The following is a 20164-nucleotide window of genomic DNA, read 5'->3' as shown; positions in this document are numbered from 1 at the left end:
CATGATTACTGAAGGAATTACAGAGGCTCCGTAACTTCCAAACAGTGGCAATAATCCAACAGGACTCTCTTGCTCTCAAATTACACAATACGTCAGCCAATAATAACTTTCTCTTCTGGTGTGGTGGAAGAATGTAATCTCTGCCATGATCACACAGGCAGAGAAGGCCACCTTTGTTTGTTCTCATCCTCCACAGTACTCAAAAATCTGTAGTTATCATGCCCTGAGCACCTGTGCTGATGTAGTCATCTTCAAATGGAGAAATGAGTGACCGTGAACTGATTTGAACAATTTAGGTCAGAAATCACATGAGTTTTGACTAGCAACACAGCAAGAATGTAAAGGTAAAATCCCAGCTGAGATGGAAGTGGACCCAGTCCAGTTTATAAAAAGCATTTTGCAACACTAAGTTGTAAGTCCTTTGCAAGAGCAGTGACTGGGATGAGGGGTCTGCAACCCCTTTGGATTTAGTGTGTCTAAACTTCTCTCTTACAAGTGACAGCACTTGCCAAACACAGGTGACAGGAAGTGAAACCTAAAGATGTCAGAAATGTATGGTAAATTTGTTTATTCAGCTATCTATAAACTGAATAGCTTGTACAGAAGCTGCAGGAGCACGGTTGCAAGACATTTTGGAAACACAGCCTTAATAATGCAGGAGAGGCAGCCTAGAGATGAGTCTGGGGAGGGTGTCCACATTGTGAAAGACAGCAACAGGGATGCTGTGGAAGACAGAAAGTGCCACAGCAATCTTGGCCTATCAGATTTATGGTGTTGTGGTATTTCTGAGAGGCTTCTAGCAGTGAACAGTGCCACACTGCACAGGCTACTGTACAGACATGCAGTTGACAGACAATCCTTCCCCTAAAGAGCTCACAATTACAGGAATGAGGTACAAGATACAACAAGCAGATGAAGCAATGGAAGAAGTAACGATCCCTCCCCACTCCACCTCTCTCAGGTCTTGAACCAGGGTAAATGGAGGCTGCAAAGGAAGATGCTTCCACTTGAGAAGCATTTTTCTGTAATCAGGAAAAAAATTGATCAGTTTCACTACTCACCATGAGCAAGCATCCAGCAAAAACAGTAAATCCCTTTGCATGAAGGCATTTTGCCAAGGCATGTCCAAAACCTTTGTCACAACCTGTTATTAGCACCGCCTTCCCTTCAGCCTGTGTGAGGAAAGACAGTCACAGGATACCATCAGACATTGCAATGTAGGCACCACCAGCACAGCACAGGAGCCACTTGCAGTCCTGCAGCCAGGGCAGGTACAATTCCAGATGCAAGTGACACCTGTGTGCACAAACACAACCCGCTCCCAACTACTGTGAAATCATAAATTTATTCAGTTGCTGGTCTGTAACAATTTGTGTTGCCTTGATACCTGAGCTGGAGCAGTAACTCTTTTCTTTCAAGTATCAGTGGCCAAAGCAGAACAGAAACATCTCAAAAGAAGTTAATGATCTACCAGTTCACGGTAAGGAAAAGCAGCATAGAGAACATTCAAATGGCAGGATGTCACTGGCTTGAACTGTTCAGCAGCTCTTTTAGCCGCTGAGTGACTACTGTCTGCTCCCCACCTCCTCCCACTCTATGCGGCACTTTCCATGCTGTATTTTAGCACACAGGAATGTGACTACAGGTTAGAGCTTCCTTCAGAAACTCTGCAGTCTTATCAAATCCTACAGTTCTCTCCTACGTTATTATTATCTTTTGACTGACAGGTAAATTGAGAAAGAAGATGCGATATTCCATCTGGTATGACACAACAGGCTTAAGATAGATATGAAAGCAGAATCCCAAATCCTGAAGAGAAGCCTGTAGCAAAACACTGCCCATTCACCCTCTGCCTTTACTTGAAAGTCATCTCCTCACCACAGGTGTGAAGCAATGAACTAACACTTAACCCAGCTAGAAGGCTGCCAGCTGCTGTGCTGCACAATGCTCCAAACTGAAACCATATCTGTGAAGCAATAACCTGATAAAGCAATAAAAATCCAGAGGATACAATAAGGAAGTGAGGTCGGTTCCATCTCTCTGGAGATATCAGCAACTAATATTGGCTGATACTGTATTTACAACGGCTGGAATATGACCACATTTATGTATGAATTGCACTGGCTGGTCCAGCCACCTTTTCAGAGAGAAATGGGTCAATCACAAGTGCTCTCTCATCTCTTGCTTTGCTGACATGCAGTGTAGTGGAGCAGCAGTAAGGGATGATTGCAGGGTGATAGTGATCAGAGCATTACTGCATAAACTCAGGGTGAGCCTCAGCAGAGAACAATAAGCAAATGAGCTACACCCTGCCCTATAACTCATGTTGAAGTAACTGCTCTGGAAGGGGAGTTAAGATCTGAAGCTGAAACAAGAACTGATCAAAAGTCTATCCTGCATTTATAATACAGACACCCACATTAATGTTATACTATAACCTATGCTCAGACAAAGAGCACCCGGGTACAGACTAGCTCTATTAAAGCTCTAAAGATAGCTACAGCTAAAGGACAAAAGATAAGTGAGAATTAAATATACAGTGCTCAGTCTGAATTTGATTTAGAGTGACACAACTCCAAGAGAGATGAAAATCAAACATAAACCAGATCACAGAAGTTGTCAAGGTCACCTCCTGCAATAACTCAATAAGCTGGCCCGTGGAAAAATAAAGGATTTGACTTTTTTTTTTCTCTTTCTCTCACCTCCCTAGAGCCTTTGCCTCTGAATCTTGAAGGCAGAGGACTTCACAAAAGAGCAGGAAGTGTGCAGGAAATAGGCAGCTGTAATCACTTCCAGAACACAGGTCAGGCAAACAAAGAAGATACCGAATCCTCAACCATCATTAGCTCCTTTAAAAAAAAAAAATCTCCAAACAACTAACCAAAATGTAGACAGAAATGAGGTTTAAAAATTCTTTCACCTGCCTATAATAGCAAGGAAAGTGAAGGACAACTTACAGTATGAAAAAGACCCTGTGATTGCTATTTGCTATAACCCTAATTAATTGCTGGTAATAAAACACATGACTACAGGATCACAGCTCATAACAGAGGTCCCAGCAGCACCAAGGCGTGTGCAAAACCCCAAGGCATGTACTAGATGTCACATCTGTACCTGTGCCTGTTTGTGCCATGCCTGATGGACAGAGAGCTCCCAGGGATGACAGCAGGGATCAACCCCCAGCCAAAAGGATCCTATCCCAGAAAAACTTCTGAACACAGAAAAGACCCATCGCCCTTATCTTTTGAAAGTTCTGAGATAAGGCTTAATGGGCGTGTTCCTGAAGTTTGATAAGGCCAATCTGCAGCTTAATTTGACTCGATGCTGGGACAGGCAGACAGGGCCAGTTATCAGCACAGTGACCTTAATGAGCATTCTGAGGAACTTTGGGTACCTCCCTCACTCGGGGTCACACAGTGCTCCCCGGAAACACTGCATGGGAGACAGCACTCCAGTGCTGACAGGGTACCTGGGGTCTGCTAAGAGCACAGAGGGACTTCTTGTACCAGAGGTGCTGCTGTGGCACGTGGGCACAGTAATACTGTCTGTGCTGTGTCACCCACAACACTACTCCTCACAGTTCAGGGCAGCCTCATTTTAACCTGCAGTCAGCTCAGGTGTACACAGTATTTCCTATTGGGATATGACCAGTTTATTAAATAGTAGAATTTATTTTCCCAGTGCAGGTGATCTATCAGAATTATACATATACTGCAGAACAGGTTGAAGAAATTGAAACTACTTTTTCAGCCTGTCTCTCTAGACAATATGGGAATATGCCGTGCTTACCTAGACATTATCTTTTTTTAATGTGCCACTTGGGGATTTTTTTGGGTTTTTTTTTGATCCTGTTCCCTTTTGTGGCTCCCCTGACCACACCCTGATGCTATCAAACAGACTGATTGTAGGATAAGTGCAGCTACAAATCAGACTTGGCTTGTTCCTTTTCCCAGGGTTGGGAAAGTTGAGTTTTTCAATGCCAGGAAAAAGAACTGAAAATATTCACTAAAGGGAAGGTATTTTCTCAAGTGGAACAGAGATGGGGAAAGCAAGAGAAACAGAGGAGATGGAAAAATGAAGTGGGAGGCTGCAGCCAGGCTACAGCTCTGATCTGGTCATTCTGGGGGGAAGAAATGAACTGGAGGCCCTGAAGCAAACACATCGGCTCAGAGAGCAAGTTGTATGCTGGGAATCCAAAGCAGCACGGACAGCAGGTCAAAGGAGGTGATTTTCTCTCCACTCTGGTGAGACTCCACCTTCAGTGCTGCATCCAGCTGCAGGGTCTCTCAGCACAGGAAGGACAGGGACCTGCTGGAACGAGTCCAGAGGAGGCCACCAAGATGATCAGAAGGATGGAGCACCTCTCCTATGAGACAAGGCTGAGAGAATTTAGATTGTTCAGCTTGGGAAAGAAAAGGCTTTGGGGTGACCTAATTGTGGCCTTTTACTACCTGAGGGGAGACCATTTACAAGAGCATGTAGTGACAGGGCAAGAGGGAATGGGTTCAAATTGAAAGTAGGTTAAAAAAAGACATTAGGAAAAAAATCTTAACTGCGAGGGTGCTGAGGCCCTGGCACAGGTTGCCCCGAGAAGCTGCGGATGTCCCAGCGTGGACAGGGCTCTGAGCAACCTGGTCTAGTGGAAGGCGCCCCTGAACGCGGCAAGGGGTTGGAAGAGGTTGATCGTTAAGGTTCCTTCCAACTCACGCCATTCTATGATTGTATTAACACGTTTCTCCTCCATGTCAAGCACCGCGGGGTCCGAGGGCAGCGCCCGCCGCAGCGCGGCCCGACCGAGCCTCGGGGCAGGGGCTTCACCGCCCCGGGCCGTGCCCAGCTCGGCGCTTCGCCCCTCACAGCGTCTGTCCGGCTCCAGCAGCCCGGCCTGGCCCGGTTAGCGCCGCTCGGGCCTCAGCGCCCGCAGCGCCTCAGCCCGCCCGGGCCCGGCGCCATTTCGGGCCTCGGGGCGCCTCCTGCGGGCTCCGCCGGCCAGCCCCGGCCCCTCGCCGCGGTATACTCACGGGCAGGGCGCGGCGGGCCCGCCGCCGCACGAGGAGGAGGAGGAGGCGCAGGAGCAGCGCCCCCGAGGCGCCCAGCGCCAGCAGCAGCCCCGCGCCGCTCCTCATGGCCGCAGCCTATCGCCGCCGCCGGCCCGGCCCTGCCCCCGGCCCGCCTCCCGCCGCGCCCGGCACCGCGGCCCCTGCCCAGCCTCATTCAAACGCGGCAGCGCCCGGCTCCCGCTGGCTCCAGGTAAAGCGCGGCTGGCCGCGGGGCTGGCCGCGGGGCGGGCCGGGGTGGGTCGCGGCGGCCCGCGGAGCTCTGGCAGCCGGGTGGCACGGTGACCTCGCCCGCGGCGGGCGGGGGGCGCGGGCAGCTCCTCTGCGCGGTTGCTCTCTCCTGGGCGGCCGCTCCGCGCCCCGCGCTGCCTCGGCCGGGCCGTGAGCGCCTCTGGGGCCCGGCGCCGCGTCCCGGAGAGGGGCTGGGCCGGCGGGAGCTGCGGCGGGCCTCGGGCCGAGCCCCCTCCCTCCCAACCCCGCAGCAACCTGCGGGGGCCCCGACCGCGCTCCCGAATCTGATCGAACCGCCGGGATTGCTGAGGATTAGCCGAGCCAGCGCGCCTCCTGAGCCCTGTCCGCTCCCTCCCTGCCCGTCTGGGCGCCCACCGCTGCCCTTTCTGCGGTAATTTCGCTGGGTTTCAGCCCAGGCCTGGTTTCCAGCAGGCCCCGGAGCTGGCGCGGTGGCGGCCCAGCCTTCCGCAGAGATGCAAACCACCCCTAACCATTACATTCCGTTTCTCGGCTTCAATAAAGGGGTCTGAGAGATGATTTTTGTGCCTTGGGTTAGTTTTATCCAAGATAAATATGATTGAAGTTGACTCTCCGTACCAAAGTCTTGTCCTTGAAATGTTTTCACTCGGTATTGAGTTTATTGGTGGTTCCCTGTGCGTAGTCCAGCATCACCTGCTACTTAATTACAAAAAAAAAAAAAAAAAAAAAAAAAAAAAGATAAGTATTTTTAACTGCGTGGCTGTAGTAGCTGTAAAGCCAAGGATTGTTTTTGAAACATGTAGCATAACATCAACTGTGACGAAGTTGTATTTTTGTTTAAAGTTATTTCATAGAGCCTATTTGAAAGACTATATTCCGTATGAGTACCTTAATTTAAACCTGTTTCAGAGAAATCAGTTAAAGATGCATTAAAGAAGGAGAAATTGACATTTTCTTTAAATGTCTCCCTGCGTGGTAGTTTACTTGTAATAACGCTTTTCTTATTTAAAAGCATCTTGGGTGGCTGAAGGTTGAGCTGTTTATCTCTGTGTGAGGAACTGAAAGGGGAGAAGATGAGTTCCTTTGGACTTTATTTTCCTGTTGAAATACATGGAGTCAGCATGTCTTACAAAATAATTGAGCAACTAAAACAGAGGTGCTATCTTGTGTTGCAGAGCTAAGGAAGAAGAGTTTTGCTTTTGGTAGAGTGTGCTGGTTGGAAACATGTTGGCCACCAAGCTGTCCCGCCCTCTCCTGAGCTTCTCTGTGAAAGCCCTGAATTTCAAGGACCCAGGGAATGGCTTTAGGTAAGTAACTTGGTGGAGAAGAAGAAAGAGTGACATCTTGAGTAAAGCACAGGTCAAAGACTCACTTGATTTAAGTGGGACGGTTTATTTACAGAGTCACAAGGTGGGTGAGGTTGGAAGGCACTTCTGAAGGTCATGTGGTCCAACCACTCTGCTACAGCAGGGCCTCCTCGAGCTGCTTTCCCGGAACTGTGTCCTTCTGAGGTGGCTTTTGAGTATTTCCAAGGATGGGTACTCAGGCCTGGACAACCTGTGCCAGGGCTCAGTCACTGAGCTGAGCACAGCAGAGATGGACTCTGTATGCAAGGAGGGGTTGGCAACATGTTGTATTGTTTTGGTTTGTTTTTTTATTTTAACACTGTAGTCAAAAGGTTGTGGAGTAGAGCATTAATTCAGTATCCAACAAGAGGTTTTGGATTTTTTTAATATCAGCAATTAAGCCTTGCTTCAGTGCAAGAAATTGTTGTATATTTCTGTGACTTCATTAAAGAGGCAGTGAATCCTCTTCATTAAAGAGGCTGAGTAATTAAGCTGGTGTTTTTTTTCTGCAAATGAGCAGAAAATTGCCTGTCTAATTCTAATTTCTAGCTCTGAAAAAACGCCAACATTTATATTGCTGTATGATTGGAACCCTATTAGTCCAAAGCCAGAGCAAGTTGAGCACTTTCTCTGGCTTTGTTTTAGAGCAGAGTTTCCAAACAGCAGTGTGTGTACCTAATTGTACCTAAGCCTTTAAAAGTGGCTCATGGCCTGTTAAACAAGAACTGCCACCTCCAGTGTTGCTCTACTGCTGCTGATAGTGATGTCCAGCATCATCACGGTCAAGGGTGGCTCTGGTAACAGGGTGTTGTAGATAGCTAAGCTGTTAAGAGATTTCCTGTGCAAACAGACAGAGGTCTTTTATCTCCTATTTGCTCCACATACTCCAGAGTTCACCTGCAGGAATCTGCTGTGGCCTTAAAAATACGAATTAATGTTCTATTAACTTGAGGAAAGACTTTTCAGCATATTCTTGTTTTTTTTCTTCCGTCTTCTGTTTTGCTTACTGTGTATTTGTGCTTTGTTTGTCTTGTACTCAGGGCAAAAGTGTTGCATTTGCAAGCCCCCACAAGTTGCTAAACCTGCAGTGGAAATACAACTGTTCACTGAAAGGCAGTGCTGCCAGTAGTGTCTTAATGCACTGAAACAGCATTTATGTACTTGACTCTTCAAGCTGAGGACTCCTTTTTATGGTGGAACTGAACAAAAGCCAATGCATGATTACAAGCAAATACTCAATTTGAGGACCATCTGTGCATTTTAAAAGTCTCTGTTGTGGTCTCTAGAATTTGGTGATGCAGAATGACAAAAATGGCTTATGGTACATCAGTGTACCATGTGGGGGCTCGCATCACTTCCTGGCTGTTTCTGCTGATGGCATTCCTGCTCAGCAGCAGCCAGCATCTGTTTTTCTTTTGCCCTTGCCTTCAGGTTAAGACGGGCAGAATGTCAAGTTGGTATTCTCTACAGATTATTGTGAATTGAGTGCAGCAAATCAGTGCTCTGCAGTGAAATAACAGGACCAAACATAACACTGAAAGATAAAAAACAAGTTCATTCAACTAAAAGAAATGTTATGAACATTTCTGGGCACTTTAAGATGTACCAAGAAGCTTACTGCTGAGGTAAAAGTTTCAATCCAGGATTGCAGGTCAGTGCTGTTAGCACACACTTTGCCTGGGAACTGACCTTTGCAGCAATTAAATTGGCTATAGCTATTTCAAGAGCTTATCTGGCTTGTGACAGTCTAAGTTAGAAAAACAACTAAACTGTTTCAGGAAGGTGAGTGAACACCATTGCCTGACTATGTAATCTCCTTTCCTATCTAGTTCAAAATTTCTGCCTTCACAGATCCCTTGATTTCCTGAGATATGGCTCAGAGGCCAGAGTGTCTGCAAGCTGCTGTGCAGTGTAGCACAGGTCACCCTGTGAGAGTCTGTGATGTCTGAGCTGGAGATAATTGTGAATGATTGTGCAAATTTACTTAGAAGACAGAAAAGCAGCCTGCAAGAGAAGCTCTGGGAAGGCTAGATGCTGTTGGAGGAGCCAGAGGGTAGATGAAGCACAGCAAGTCTCAGGGAAGGCCAGAAAGCTCCAGGAGGGCAATATCAGTGCCAAAAGCGAAAATGAAAAAGCTGATAAAGTCCAGAGAGGTGACTGACAAGGACAGAGCTTGGGGTCACTCTGATGTATTGCTCAGGCCCAGTTTTGATGAATGATGGCAAGACTTAAGACAGAGTGATGCTGCTGGGTAGCATAACTTTTCTAAATGGAATCCCATTTCCTGGAAGGCGTTGTTGTTTTGCTCTGGTCTGTCTTTGTGAATATGTTTTGTCTACTGGGAGTCACACATACTATGCGGAGGAGCTTCAGATCTGCATGGCAAGTATTGTTCAAAGACAGTGTTTCTTAGCTTAAACAGTTGCAAAAAGGGGATGTAAAATCTAAGAGTATCTAGTGGGTAGACACTGCAGGGGAAGAAGCACTATCCAGGATGAAATAAGGATGGAGCTGTGTGTAAAATGAGTGAGTCAAATCCAAGCAAATTCAGCCTTAGACTGGGTGTCAGAGAGAAAGCCACAGCAAAATACTTTTATCAGACAAATTAGTAATTTCCCATGCCCCAACTTTGTGCAAATTTTAAGTGAGGGTGTTGTTGCTTTTGAAAGTGCAAACACTGCAGCTGCCCGTTTTATGGGTGGAAGCAGCTCTGTGCCTCCAGACCAGGAGCTATTTTAGAATACTTTATAATACCCAGACAGCTTCTGCAGCTGGAAATAGCATCAAGGTCTTTGGAGAAACAAATGTGTCATACTGTAAGAAACACACAGGCTCAGACTAAGGAGAAGTGTAAACTAGATTCTGTCTTCCCAAATGACAGTCTACATCATGTATGTAGCAGCACTACATTCCTTTTCATGTATATGTTGCTGCAGCAGGGTATGGGCAGGATATTCCACCTCTGACTGTCTCTTTCCTTGGGTTTTTTTAACAGGCCCATGCAAAGGTTTTCCCTCCCTCTCTTGTCCCCATGTGGCAGCCGATCTTATGCAAATGAAGTTGATCAGGTGAGTGTGACTGTTGCTTCCAGGAACTAGTTCTGCTGAGCAGGGGTTTTAAAATCCCTGAAGCCTGGTGACCAAATTCATCTTTCTAATTTGCCAGAAAGAGTCCAAGCTGGACCTCTGGAGCATACTCCACATTCTTTCCTAGCACCGAGCTTCCATTGACGTAGCACGGTATGTGCTGCTGAGGATGGAAATAAACAATCATACAAGTGGGTTTTTTCTATTTTTGGAACTCACTCAGCAGATTAAATGTTCCACCTTACAGTGGAGGGAATCTGCATGACAAATTCTTAATAAAGCACTCTTTCTGGAGTATAGTTGTTTAAAGACGTGTAAATAAATCAGTGTCCTCACCTCTTCATCTGGAGAGCAGCCCTTTTTAGCAGCCCTCTCCTTGAAGATACTGACTTGCTAGGAACAGTGCCAAGCAAAAGGAAGTGGAATGTTTTGTCATCATGTCTGTCTTGTGGCACAGAACTCAGCACTATAGCAGTGCTAGAGCATGCACAACTTGCTCCATAACGCTGGAACACTTTCAGAGGAACTCAGATGTGATCCCTGCATCACTGCTGGGCTTCCAGTATGAGGAGCCTTTGCTGCTTCCACCCTGATCAGTCCTTGAGTGTACTGAGGAAAGCTGAATTTATAGTTTGTTAAAAGAGATGAGTCGCAGTGAATTGCAGGCAATTATTATGTAATCCCACCCACAGCAGCACCTTGGATGTGCAATTGTTGCTGTTGGGCTTTCTGATGCACCCTCTAATTTTTAGCTTGTTATTTAACTGCTGCCTGTCTTTGGACTAAAAAAAAAGGAAATTTGGAGAGGGATGGAGGTATACTTCCATTTAAATTGTAGGTTGGAGAAATAGGAAGACCAAAAAAGCCCAACCAGACAAAAAAGAGTGTTGACCAACTGATCATAGTTTCATATATTTAACCTCACTTGAATCTTCTTAGATCTTAGAACCCAGCTCCAGAGGGCTTAGGTGCTAGAGAGAGAAAGATGAGTGAGCAGTCAGTAAGATTAAATCATATCCTTTCTTCAGCCAAACTGTCTTCTCCATCCTCTGTGGGAGCACACAGGAGTGGACTCCTGCCTGCTTTGAACATATAGGAACAGTTCCTGATGAGGGGAAAATATGTATTGGGAACTGTCTGGTATATTTTCAGATTTCAGGATGGATATGAACTGCCAGACCATGGTGGTGTGCTTGGTCTGTTTGCCTTGTAAGCCTGTTGCCAGAGGTGCTGAACTGCTCTATGCTGAGACGGCAGTGATGCTGCCTCACTGGAGTGGACTCAGTATGAAAATGTCATGTCTTGTGTTCAGGAGGCACTGGGTGGCAGGAGCTGGCAGTGAGTGTAGAGTACATCCCTGGAACAGACTGCTACTGGCCAAGGATGTGACTTGTTCTGTGCACTGCTAATCACCAGTTTCAAATACCCAATTCTAATGCATTCTGTTCCGCTTTGTTTTGCAGATTGGCAGCAGAGCTGTGCTTATAACAGGTTGTGACTCGGGATTTGGATTTGCCTTGGCCAAACACCTGCATGACAAAGGTTTCATTATTTATGCTGGCTGCCTACAAAAGGTAGGGAAAACAAAAACTGTTCTTCACCTGTGGCATATGCAACAATACATAGCAACTTCAGTCTTCCCTCTCCACCCTGCACAACTTTCTGCCAAGGAGAGGGAGGGTGGTTGGTAGCTCAAAGGGAAAGACACGGGTGCTTGAATTTCACAGAGCAGAACTGGGACTGAACAGTCTCTAGGAAGGTTCTTATTTAAATCACAACATTGTGGTTCATTCCATGTCTGGTGAACTGGAATCCCAAATCGAATTTTATAGACTTAACCATAGGTAAAGTTTGGTGTCAGGGTGTAGTCCGGACCTTTGGCCCTGCTCACAGACCGTATATATTTATGCAGGGCTTATTTTGATTAATTTTGACATAGCACCAAGCCGGCAGCGATTTTATGGCATGTGTTCTGAGCATATTTTTCTATATTCATGAGTACAGCCATGCCATGGTGTCCCCTGAAATAGTTGGGGAGGTGATGGAATCCCACTAGTGCAAATGAGAGAAGAATCAGGCCACAGACAGCTTAGTGACACAGCCTTGATATGCTCTGAAGGAGAATTTGGTGTGGCAAAGCATTGATGGTCATGGAGAAGGGTGCTTATGAAGCACTGAACCTTTTTTAGCTGCTCGGCCATTTCCTAACAGAAACAAACTTACTCCTCAGGATATCCTGGGGTAGGTCAGTTGGTTTGATCTAATCTTTTAGCTGGCTCATCACTATAAACATATCTTGAATAGTGGTACTATTTAAAGAGAATTTGCCAGGTATTCTTTGATGTTATCCGACTTTTTACTAATTCTTTTTCCATTAATACTAAGTTTGGCTTAAATTAATAGTTTGTTCCTGCTGCATTTTTTCAAAGGAGGTGTCTGTCTCGATATCTCTGTGTCTCGTGTCTCAGTGTTCCGTCAGATTTATTTGTTATCCTGGGCTCCCTCTACAGGCGTCACAGCAGAACAGGACGTTTGGTACAAACTGCTGCCTTTCAAAAGTGCTTAAGACAGGGTAGATGAGTACTTTTTTGATAGATGTTTCTACTCAGCTTTTTTAACTGAAGATCAACATTAGAGAATATAAGAACACTGCAAACTTAAAAAACACTGTTTAGAGTAATAGCCTGCCTCTCTGTTGATAGAAGGTAAAAACTTCAGAGTTGCAAAGTTACTTATGGGGTTTAATTTCTTCTGTCTCTGCTGCTAAAAAGGCACAATTTTCAGTGGACATATCTAATAGTTACTAAAAACCTCCCTTCTATTTCTGTTGTCTTCAGTACTTGCTCTACTGAATGCGTGTTGGTGGAAAATCTTGGCCTCTGACAATTTCAACATAAGCTGACATGTAGCAGCATGCCAGAAGTCTTTTAAACTTTGATCAATATTCTGCACAGAGAAATCAGCAGAAAGCTTTGCAGTATCACTTTGTAATTAAATATTGCTTCTTTAGCTGAACTCACACAGCATGTTCCAAAACCTGTGTGGCCGTGCCAAGAATGGTAAACAGCGTTGTCGTCAGAAAACACTGGAAAATGCCAAAGCTCCTTAGTTAGCTGAGTGGCCTCCCATGTGTCTTCAGGCCATTGTACTTTCTGTAGAACAAAAACAACTCCAGGAGACTGAGCTGATTTTTCGCTGTGCTACAGGCTTCTCTAGCAAAGCCATAAGCAGACTTCTGATTAGAGTGTATTTATTGCTGGTGCTGACTTTAGGAGCAGAAAATCTTGGTGTTTTTAGATGCTAGATAAAAGTGGGGGTAGAAATAAGGAACATAATCTTTGGCTTAGATATATTTGACCTAGCCCTGATGTAGAGGAAATGGCTCCAAAACTTCAGGTCACTTCCATGGGTTTGTTTTTCACAGCACACCTGCACATCAGAAGCAGACTGCTGCTTGAGGAGCCACTGTGTCCTCAGGCATGCACTGTTCTTAGGAATGCCATGTTCTTACTGCAGATTAAAAGTATGTGCAGTGCTGACTCTTTCTTAGGAAAGATTTCCTAAAGCGGCCAGATCCTGAGCACCTGACTGTAATTTTACTAAAGGAAGCATGAGAGAGGAGTGTAGAGTCATGACTGAGGGGAGCCCAAGGATGGATCTGTGCTAATAGTGTGCTATTTCACACACAGTTACTTCCTAACGTTTTCAGCGGCAGATACACTCATGTGAGAGTTGTGTTGATGCTGCATTGCCAAAAGACAGTGGTAGACTGGATCCAATGAACACTCATGCTGCAGCTGTTTTATTTTTACCTCTTTGGTTAATATATGGAGAAGCCAGCTGACAGAGGATGAAGGTATTTTTCCATTAGTATCTGTTACCATTGGACATATGTAATGTTTGTGCTGTCAGGAGTGTGGTGGAACCCCTGTTTGCTTTGCTGTGTGTGCTCAGGGCAGTTGCAGCTGCCAGGGGAATGAGAAGGCAGAGGTCCTCTGAACAAGCTGGCACACAGGCTGACGACTGCAGAGCTTCACAGGAGTGCTGAGAGCCACAGGGTGTTAGAAACCAAGGACACACTGATATAGATACAAGCTGAAGCCTAGGAGCCCCACACAGTGACCATGGAAAGAGGAAGGCAAGGCAGCAATGTGCTTTTTCAGTGTGCAAGAGCTGGGCCCTCTTGCCTCAGGGACAGTGTGCCCTGGGGTTGCCAGCAGACGTGTACTGATCTCCTGCTGTAGCAAGAGAAGATCCTTTCACTGCTGTGTATGGGCCTGGGGATTGTGGGACAGGCTGAGTCCCGTGCCAGGAGACACAGTCACCGTGTGCCTGGCTTAAACATCTCCCATCTGCCCTTGCTGAAAGCCGAGGGAATGGCCTTATGGGTGTGGGTTAACACCCAGAGTCCAAGTCTTAGCCAGGATCCCAGCCCCAGGAGTCCCTGTCCACCCCAGCTGCGTGTGGGTGAAAGGGCAGGAAGGGAGCTGGCTTGCAGAGCCAACCCTGTCGGGGTTGAGGGAGAAAATGCTGTAGTGGTCCCAACAGAACTAGAAGGTGTCTGAGGCTGGTGCAGCCCAGAGATTTTGTAGCACCTCATAGAACTGGGATCAGGGAAAGAAGGACCTAGGCCTCATTTTTCTCCTTTCCTTTAGCAGTATCTGCTGTTTTCAAGAGACTTGCATGTTTGCATTTCCAATTCTCTGATGGCATTCCCACATTTGCCACTTGTATGCTTTCCAGTGCTTTGCAATGTAGATTGCTTTGGCACCACAGTGCTTTTGAGTGAGCAGCAAGCTCAGCACCAAACTTTTCAGTCACTCTAACACTGCCAGCAAACTGTGCATGAGACTTCTAACCACTCCTTTCTGTAAGCAGTGTGCTTCTCTAGGAAGAGAGAGCAGTAGATACCCTCTCTGAAGGACAAACAGTAGTTATGGCTTCTGCTGCCTGGAAACCTGTGTATAGATCAGCTGAAGAGAGAGAGCAGTGGGCAGCAGTCCCTCTTCTCAGACTGTTGCTCCCAAAGCTGCAGTGTGACCAACAAGCACGTGCAATGTAGATGTGCAGCCCCTCGCTGGCCATTTTACGCCATAACCCCTCCAAGCAAGTTTCTGTGCCGTGTCCAAGCCAAGTGAGGGTGGCACCACATTCCCACTGCTGCAGCAGTGGGGCATAGCTTGGCCTCAGGAGCTTGTGCTGGGCAGGGGGTGCTTGCTGGGTGCCTAGGTGCAGCAGATCCAGCTCTGGCTGCTTTCTTGGTGGTTGAAGCAGTTTGTACCAGCTGACTTGGTAGAGGGCTCATGGTCAGATGGAGATGCTTGAGGAACGGTGTTCTGCAGGACCAGTCCTGTCTGCTCCCCTTCTTCCTAGGGCTGCAGGACTGTCCTGAATATTCTGTGACTGCTCTGTGCACTCTTCTGCTTGATTTGATAGTTGGTATGTGTTTGATATTCTGCACAGGCTCTTTAGCCAGATTGAAACTAACACTTTCTTCCCCTCTAGGACAAGGGAGAGGGTGGCTCCAAGGAGCTGGATGCCATGAAGAGTGATCGGATGAGAACTGTCCAGCTGAATGTCTGTGACAGCAAAGAAATGGACCGGGCAGTGGAGCATGTGCAGAGCAGCCTCGAGGACCCAGAGAAAGGTGGGTGTATGCAATGGGCCCTGAGGGAACAGAGGGGGCAGGAGCTTCCTTGGCGGGCTCTGAGAGCATTGGCAGGGCGTATTTCAAAAGCTGAACATGTCATTGAAGGACACGAATCTTTGAGGAGCAGCAGGGCAGAGCAAATGGCCTGTTTGAATATTGTACCACAGCAGAAAGGATCTTCCCATTTCACACAGAGTCTACAAAGGAAACTGCTTTGTTCTCCACTAGCTCCTGTAGGGACATTGGCAAAAACCAGAGTGGTGTTCAAGGCTCTGGGATTAGTGCTTTGTTCCTGTGAACTGAAGTTTATTGTGACTCCCTTTCTGTTGTAAAACCTGCCCAGTGCCCAAAGATTGGGAATTAACAATGGAAATATCTCCCCCACTCTTTCAAAAGGCAAAGGAAATGGAGAGGTTTTCCAAAGAGTTTCCCATGAAGCCAGCTGAGTATCATTAATGCTATTGTATATACTACCATTTAGAGTTCAGGGGGTAGCTGTACTGATTTTCTTAATCTCCCTACTTCATTCTGCTGAGGTGATGACAGCAAATTCTGCTCCAGTACTGTGAAAATTGCTTTTGCTCATACATTTCTGAAACCTTTCCACCATTTGAAGGACATTTTTCTCCTAAAGGATATCCACATTCAACACATGGTTGCTTTAAAGCAGAACAACCAGTAATGTTTTGGTTTGGATTTTGCAAACCAATTTCTTTTGATTTTCTTTGTATTTAATTTTTTTGTATGGATCTTCTATATAAATTAAGTTTTCTAGCTCTGTATTCTCAAGCACAGGTGAGGATCAAGTTGCCTTTCCTGGGCTTTTTCTGATAACACAGATCTGGACACAGTCAGTCAGCAGATAAAAGTTAGTTTTTCTCAATGACAGACAGAAGCCTTTCTCAGACTTTTCTCAGCATATTTCCTGTACAATTAGACTATATTAAGTGAGTTAATTTTATTCAAAATTCCTTTCTAATCTTTCTTTTTATTGCCATGAGTAGGTAGCTTCAGTTGTTGCCATTTTGGTTGCAGCAGAATAAACGGGAGAGGCCATGGCATGCATGCTCACCCATGCCTACACCCTCCTTCCCAGCACTGCAGACACTCTAGTTCTTATGGTGACAGAAGGAATTTTACTTTGAAAGAATTACTCTTTGGTTTCTAACAAGGTCATTCCTATTCTTATTATTTACATTATATGTTCTGCTTCTTTTAAAAAATTGCAATGGATAAAAAACAAGTGGCAAGGAGAACAGCTTAGACAAGGCTGAAGTTCTCTGTTTGCTGGCTCAGAACTTCCTCAGTACTTTGTGGCTGCGGTGTTGGGTGGTACAGGCAGATCTCCATGGTGGTTATATTTGCTCAGGAGACTGAAGTGTGCTCTGGACTCTCTTCTATCTGGTCTTTGCCATCACAAGTCATAATGAAAGGCTCTATTGTGTGGTTCAATAACCTACCAGCACAACTAATGGTGCTTGATTTTGTCTTGTAGGGCTCTGGGGGCTGGTTAACAATGCTGGGATCTCCACATTTGGGGAAGTTGAATTCACCAGCATGGACACCTACATGGAGGTAGCTGAAGTGAACCTGTGGGGGACCGTGCGGACCACCAAGGCTTTCCTCCCGCTCATCCGGAGGTCAAAGGGTGAGTGGCAGACCTCCTGACTGGCTCTCCCTGTAGCAGCTCCCTCATCCTGCCACATCTTGCTGTGTTAGAGGCCAGAAGGTCTATGGCACTTCTCTCTGCACCATTGGCCACCTTCCTGTCTTCAAAGGCAGAATGTGGTCCCCAGCAGACACACAGATTGCCTTACCTCTCTGGGCTACACAGCAAGGCAGCTGGCCTGAAAAGTAGTTATTTCTCTTTCCCATATGTGCTGCCTTCTGCAACATCCCACACATCATCTAATCCATTATACCTTCTTTTACCTGTTCAGAAATTTCAGCTCACAATAAATTACAGTGCCAGGAGCATTCCTTCCTGCTATATAAAAACCAACTGTGGCAGAGTGGGCAGCAGCAGTGTAAAAAGCTTCTTGCAGGGAAATTGTCGTTTTGCACTGTTACTCTGGGAGCCTGTGATGTAGGATAAGAGGGGGTTGTACAGCAAAGGCATGCAGACCTGGAGTCTCAGCATAAAGGGGCAAAAGCTTTCCTATGCTGCTGCCTGACTAAATGAGAGTATTTCTCACTCTCGAGGCATCCACAGGCATTAAGTGTTGCTCTGTGCTGCAGACCTGGGCTGGATGTGGCCTGGGGAGCCTTTCTTCCACCATGGAAGCTTATCCACTTCTGAGGTCAAAGTTTCTCTTTGTAACACAACTTAGTAATGAGCCCTGGTAGCAAGTGCAGAGAACTCCAACCTCTAGACTACAGCATCCACAGCCTCCTAGCAGCATTTTCCCCAGCCCAAGTGGATGGCTTCTGGCAGGGAAGAAAGTCCTCTGTGCCTGGAACCATAACCCAATCGCCACATGAAAGAGTGCAGTGGACTTAAGCTGCTCTCTGTCCATTGGTGATACAGGAACAATCCATTCTCTTTTGAGAAGCAGACACTCTGAGCCACCACTGGCCTTTGATTTGCAAATAAACAGGCTCAGCTTCTGTGCCAAAGGCTTTCCTTGCTCCTGCTTTCACTTGTCTGGATTCAGTCCAAATTGCTGCCAGGCAATCCTGTTTCCCCCCACGCAGGCTCTGTCCATTCTCTCCTGTGTTGCCCAGAGCACTGAGCTCTGTGTGTCAGCATGTGCCTATTCCCTCAGGTAGAATGAGCCCAGGAGCACAAGCAGGGGGCTTGTTCTCCCGCCTGGAGGCCCTTGCCTAGGGCAGCACTGCTGAGGCAGAGCCGCGAGGCAGCCCTCAGCGGGCAGGTGGGTGGCCGTATGTTCAGGAATGCGTTGGGCGGCGTGTGCCGGGTGCCTGCTCCGGGCCAGGTACCACGGCTCAGCTGTGCTCTGCCCGCCTCCGCCTAGGCCGCGTGGTGAACATCAGCAGCATGATGGGGCGGATGGGCAGCCCCGCCCGCTCACCCTACTGCATCACCAAGTTCGGCGTGGAGGCCTTCTCCGACTGCCTGCGCTACGAGATGCAGCCCCAGGGCGTCATGGTCAGCATCGTGGAGCCCGGGAACTTCATCGCCGGCACCAACCTGTACAGCCCCGAGCGCATCAAAGCCATCGCCGACAAAATGTGGGACGAGCTCCCCGAGATCGTGCGCAAGGACTACGGCAGGAAGTACTTCGACGAGCAGGTCAGCAAGATGGAGTCGTACTGCAACAGCGGCTCCAGGGACACGTCGCCCGTCATCGAGAGCGTGGCGCACGCGCTCACCGCCACCGCCCCCTACACCCGCTACCACCCCATGGATTACTACTGGTGGCTGCGCATGCAGATCATGACCCACATGCCCGCCGCCATCGCCGACCGGCTCTACGTCTACTGAGGCCTGATCCGGGTGGGAAATCTGTTCTAAAGAGAGCTTTGTACGCACTTCCCCATTAGTCCTTTTAAAATTTTTTCTAACCTCATTTCAGAGTACTGTATTTTAGCTCTAAAGGGTTCATTTAAATGTCTGACATAACCTAAAAGGCAGTAATTTGCAAGGGATGTTTCATAGGCAGGAATATGTTACGTTTGTGCAGGGACAATGATTTTTTTGCTATTTATTTCGTGTAATCCTTTCTTTTTTCACCTCAAATATGAAGCTATAATCATTATTTATACTGCAATTGCTCTGAAGCGTTTTCAGAATAATTTCTGCTGATGGCCAAACGCAATCTTCACAATTCCTGCCTAGGATGCAGCCTTCACGCCATAAAACAGAATCCCTCCATGCTCTAATGGGAAACCACTGCTTCCTCATGACAAAGAATGTCCAACTGACTTTTCCAGGCCTGGTCACAGTAGCCCAAGGCAGAGCAGAGACTTCTTTAATTTGAGGATCAGAACTCAAAATGCTCAAGGTGCTGAAACTCAGCAACTGACCCCGTCCCTTTCTCTCTTAGAATTATACTGATGAAACCTTAGAGAAAAGGAACCAGTCTTCTTCTCTCGCATGCTTTCTTGCAAAGGAGTTCAATGACCCAGGGACTCAACCTTGCAGACTTTCCCCGTGGGAGTTCCTTACTCACATGAGCATTCCCATGACTGTGAGCAGCTTTACGCACAGGACTGCAGGTGTCAGGATTGGCCTGCAGTGACATTTGCCTTCTTGTCACCAGTATCTGAAGATGAACTCCAGAGTTAGCTTGGAGAGGAGTTTTGCTCGAGCTCCAGCGGTTCGTGAGGAACGCTGTGGAGCAGAGAAGGTTACAGTCACATCAGTGAATGCCCTTCTTGCCAGGGACCTCAGTTACAGCCAAGTATTATTTGTACAGCACCTTGCACAGAAGGGCCTTAACCCTGACCAGGCCTCTAGTACTGCAGCACAGGTGATGATAACAATAATTACTTCCATTGAAGGAGTCATTGAGTTGAAATACATGCAGCATGACATAGATCTATCAGAACATCCATAACAATAAAGTTAACTTTAGGAGCAGTCTCATTTCCGTGATGGTTGTTTACATATCTGAGAAACATTTGTTTTGTACTTTAAGAAAAGAAAATGGAAAAAAAAAAAAAAAAAAAAGAGCCTTTCATGGGGAATTCAGGAAGAGTAAATTTTTTTAAGCTGGAAAAGCAAAAATAAAAAGTAATTAATGACCATTGTTAGTGAAGTTGAAAAGAAAAGATCTCATGTGCTCTAGTAACATACTGTGACATGATCAAACTCCTTTGGCTTAATAAATGTATACATGAATGGTAACAAAA

General features: G+C 46.7%; 2 protein-coding genes across 4 annotated transcripts in view; one reads left to right on the top strand and one right to left on the bottom strand.

Moving 5' to 3' along the window:
* LOC136365696 (D-beta-hydroxybutyrate dehydrogenase, mitochondrial-like) overlaps window positions 1–5181 on the bottom strand; it is a 17006-nt gene extending 11825 nt beyond the window's left edge. Inside the window, exons 1-2 of one of the 2 annotated variants that reach the window (XM_066326397.1) lie at window positions 5022–5180; window positions 1062–1172 (exon numbers count right to left, since the gene is read on the bottom strand). In XM_066326397.1, coding sequence (XP_066182494.1) covers window positions 1062–1172; window positions 5022–5126 — 216 coding nt within the window. In that variant the 5' untranslated portion in view covers window positions 5127–5180. Of the gene's footprint in view, window positions 1–1061; window positions 1173–5021 lie in introns of both variants that reach the window. The other variant, XM_066326399.1, reaches the window with a different exon arrangement.
* On the top strand, window positions 5172–20164 carry BDH1 (3-hydroxybutyrate dehydrogenase 1). Of its 2 annotated transcripts, none has more exons than XM_066326395.1 (7): window positions 5172–5250; window positions 6443–6574; window positions 9609–9681; window positions 11163–11273; window positions 15205–15346; window positions 16845–16997; window positions 18325–20164. In XM_066326395.1, the coding sequence occupies exons 2-7, from the start codon at window positions 6492–6494 to the stop codon at window positions 18792–18794; spliced, it is 1032 nt and encodes a 343-aa protein (XP_066182492.1). In that variant the 5' UTR covers window positions 5172–5250; window positions 6443–6491; the 3' UTR covers window positions 18795–20164. The 2 variants fall into 2 exon arrangements, with proteins under 2 accessions (XP_066182492.1, XP_066182493.1); XM_066326396.1 differs by lacking the exon at window positions 5172–5250 and adding an exon at window positions 5529–5679.

The sequence above is a fragment of the Sylvia atricapilla genome, chromosome 10, assembly GCF_009819655.1.
Source record: "Sylvia atricapilla isolate bSylAtr1 chromosome 10, bSylAtr1.pri, whole genome shotgun sequence".
Classification (NCBI taxonomy): Eukaryota; Metazoa; Chordata; class Aves; order Passeriformes; family Sylviidae; genus Sylvia; species Sylvia atricapilla.
The sequence above is the reverse complement of the archived record's forward strand: the minus strand, read 5'-3'. Positions and strand labels throughout refer to the sequence as shown.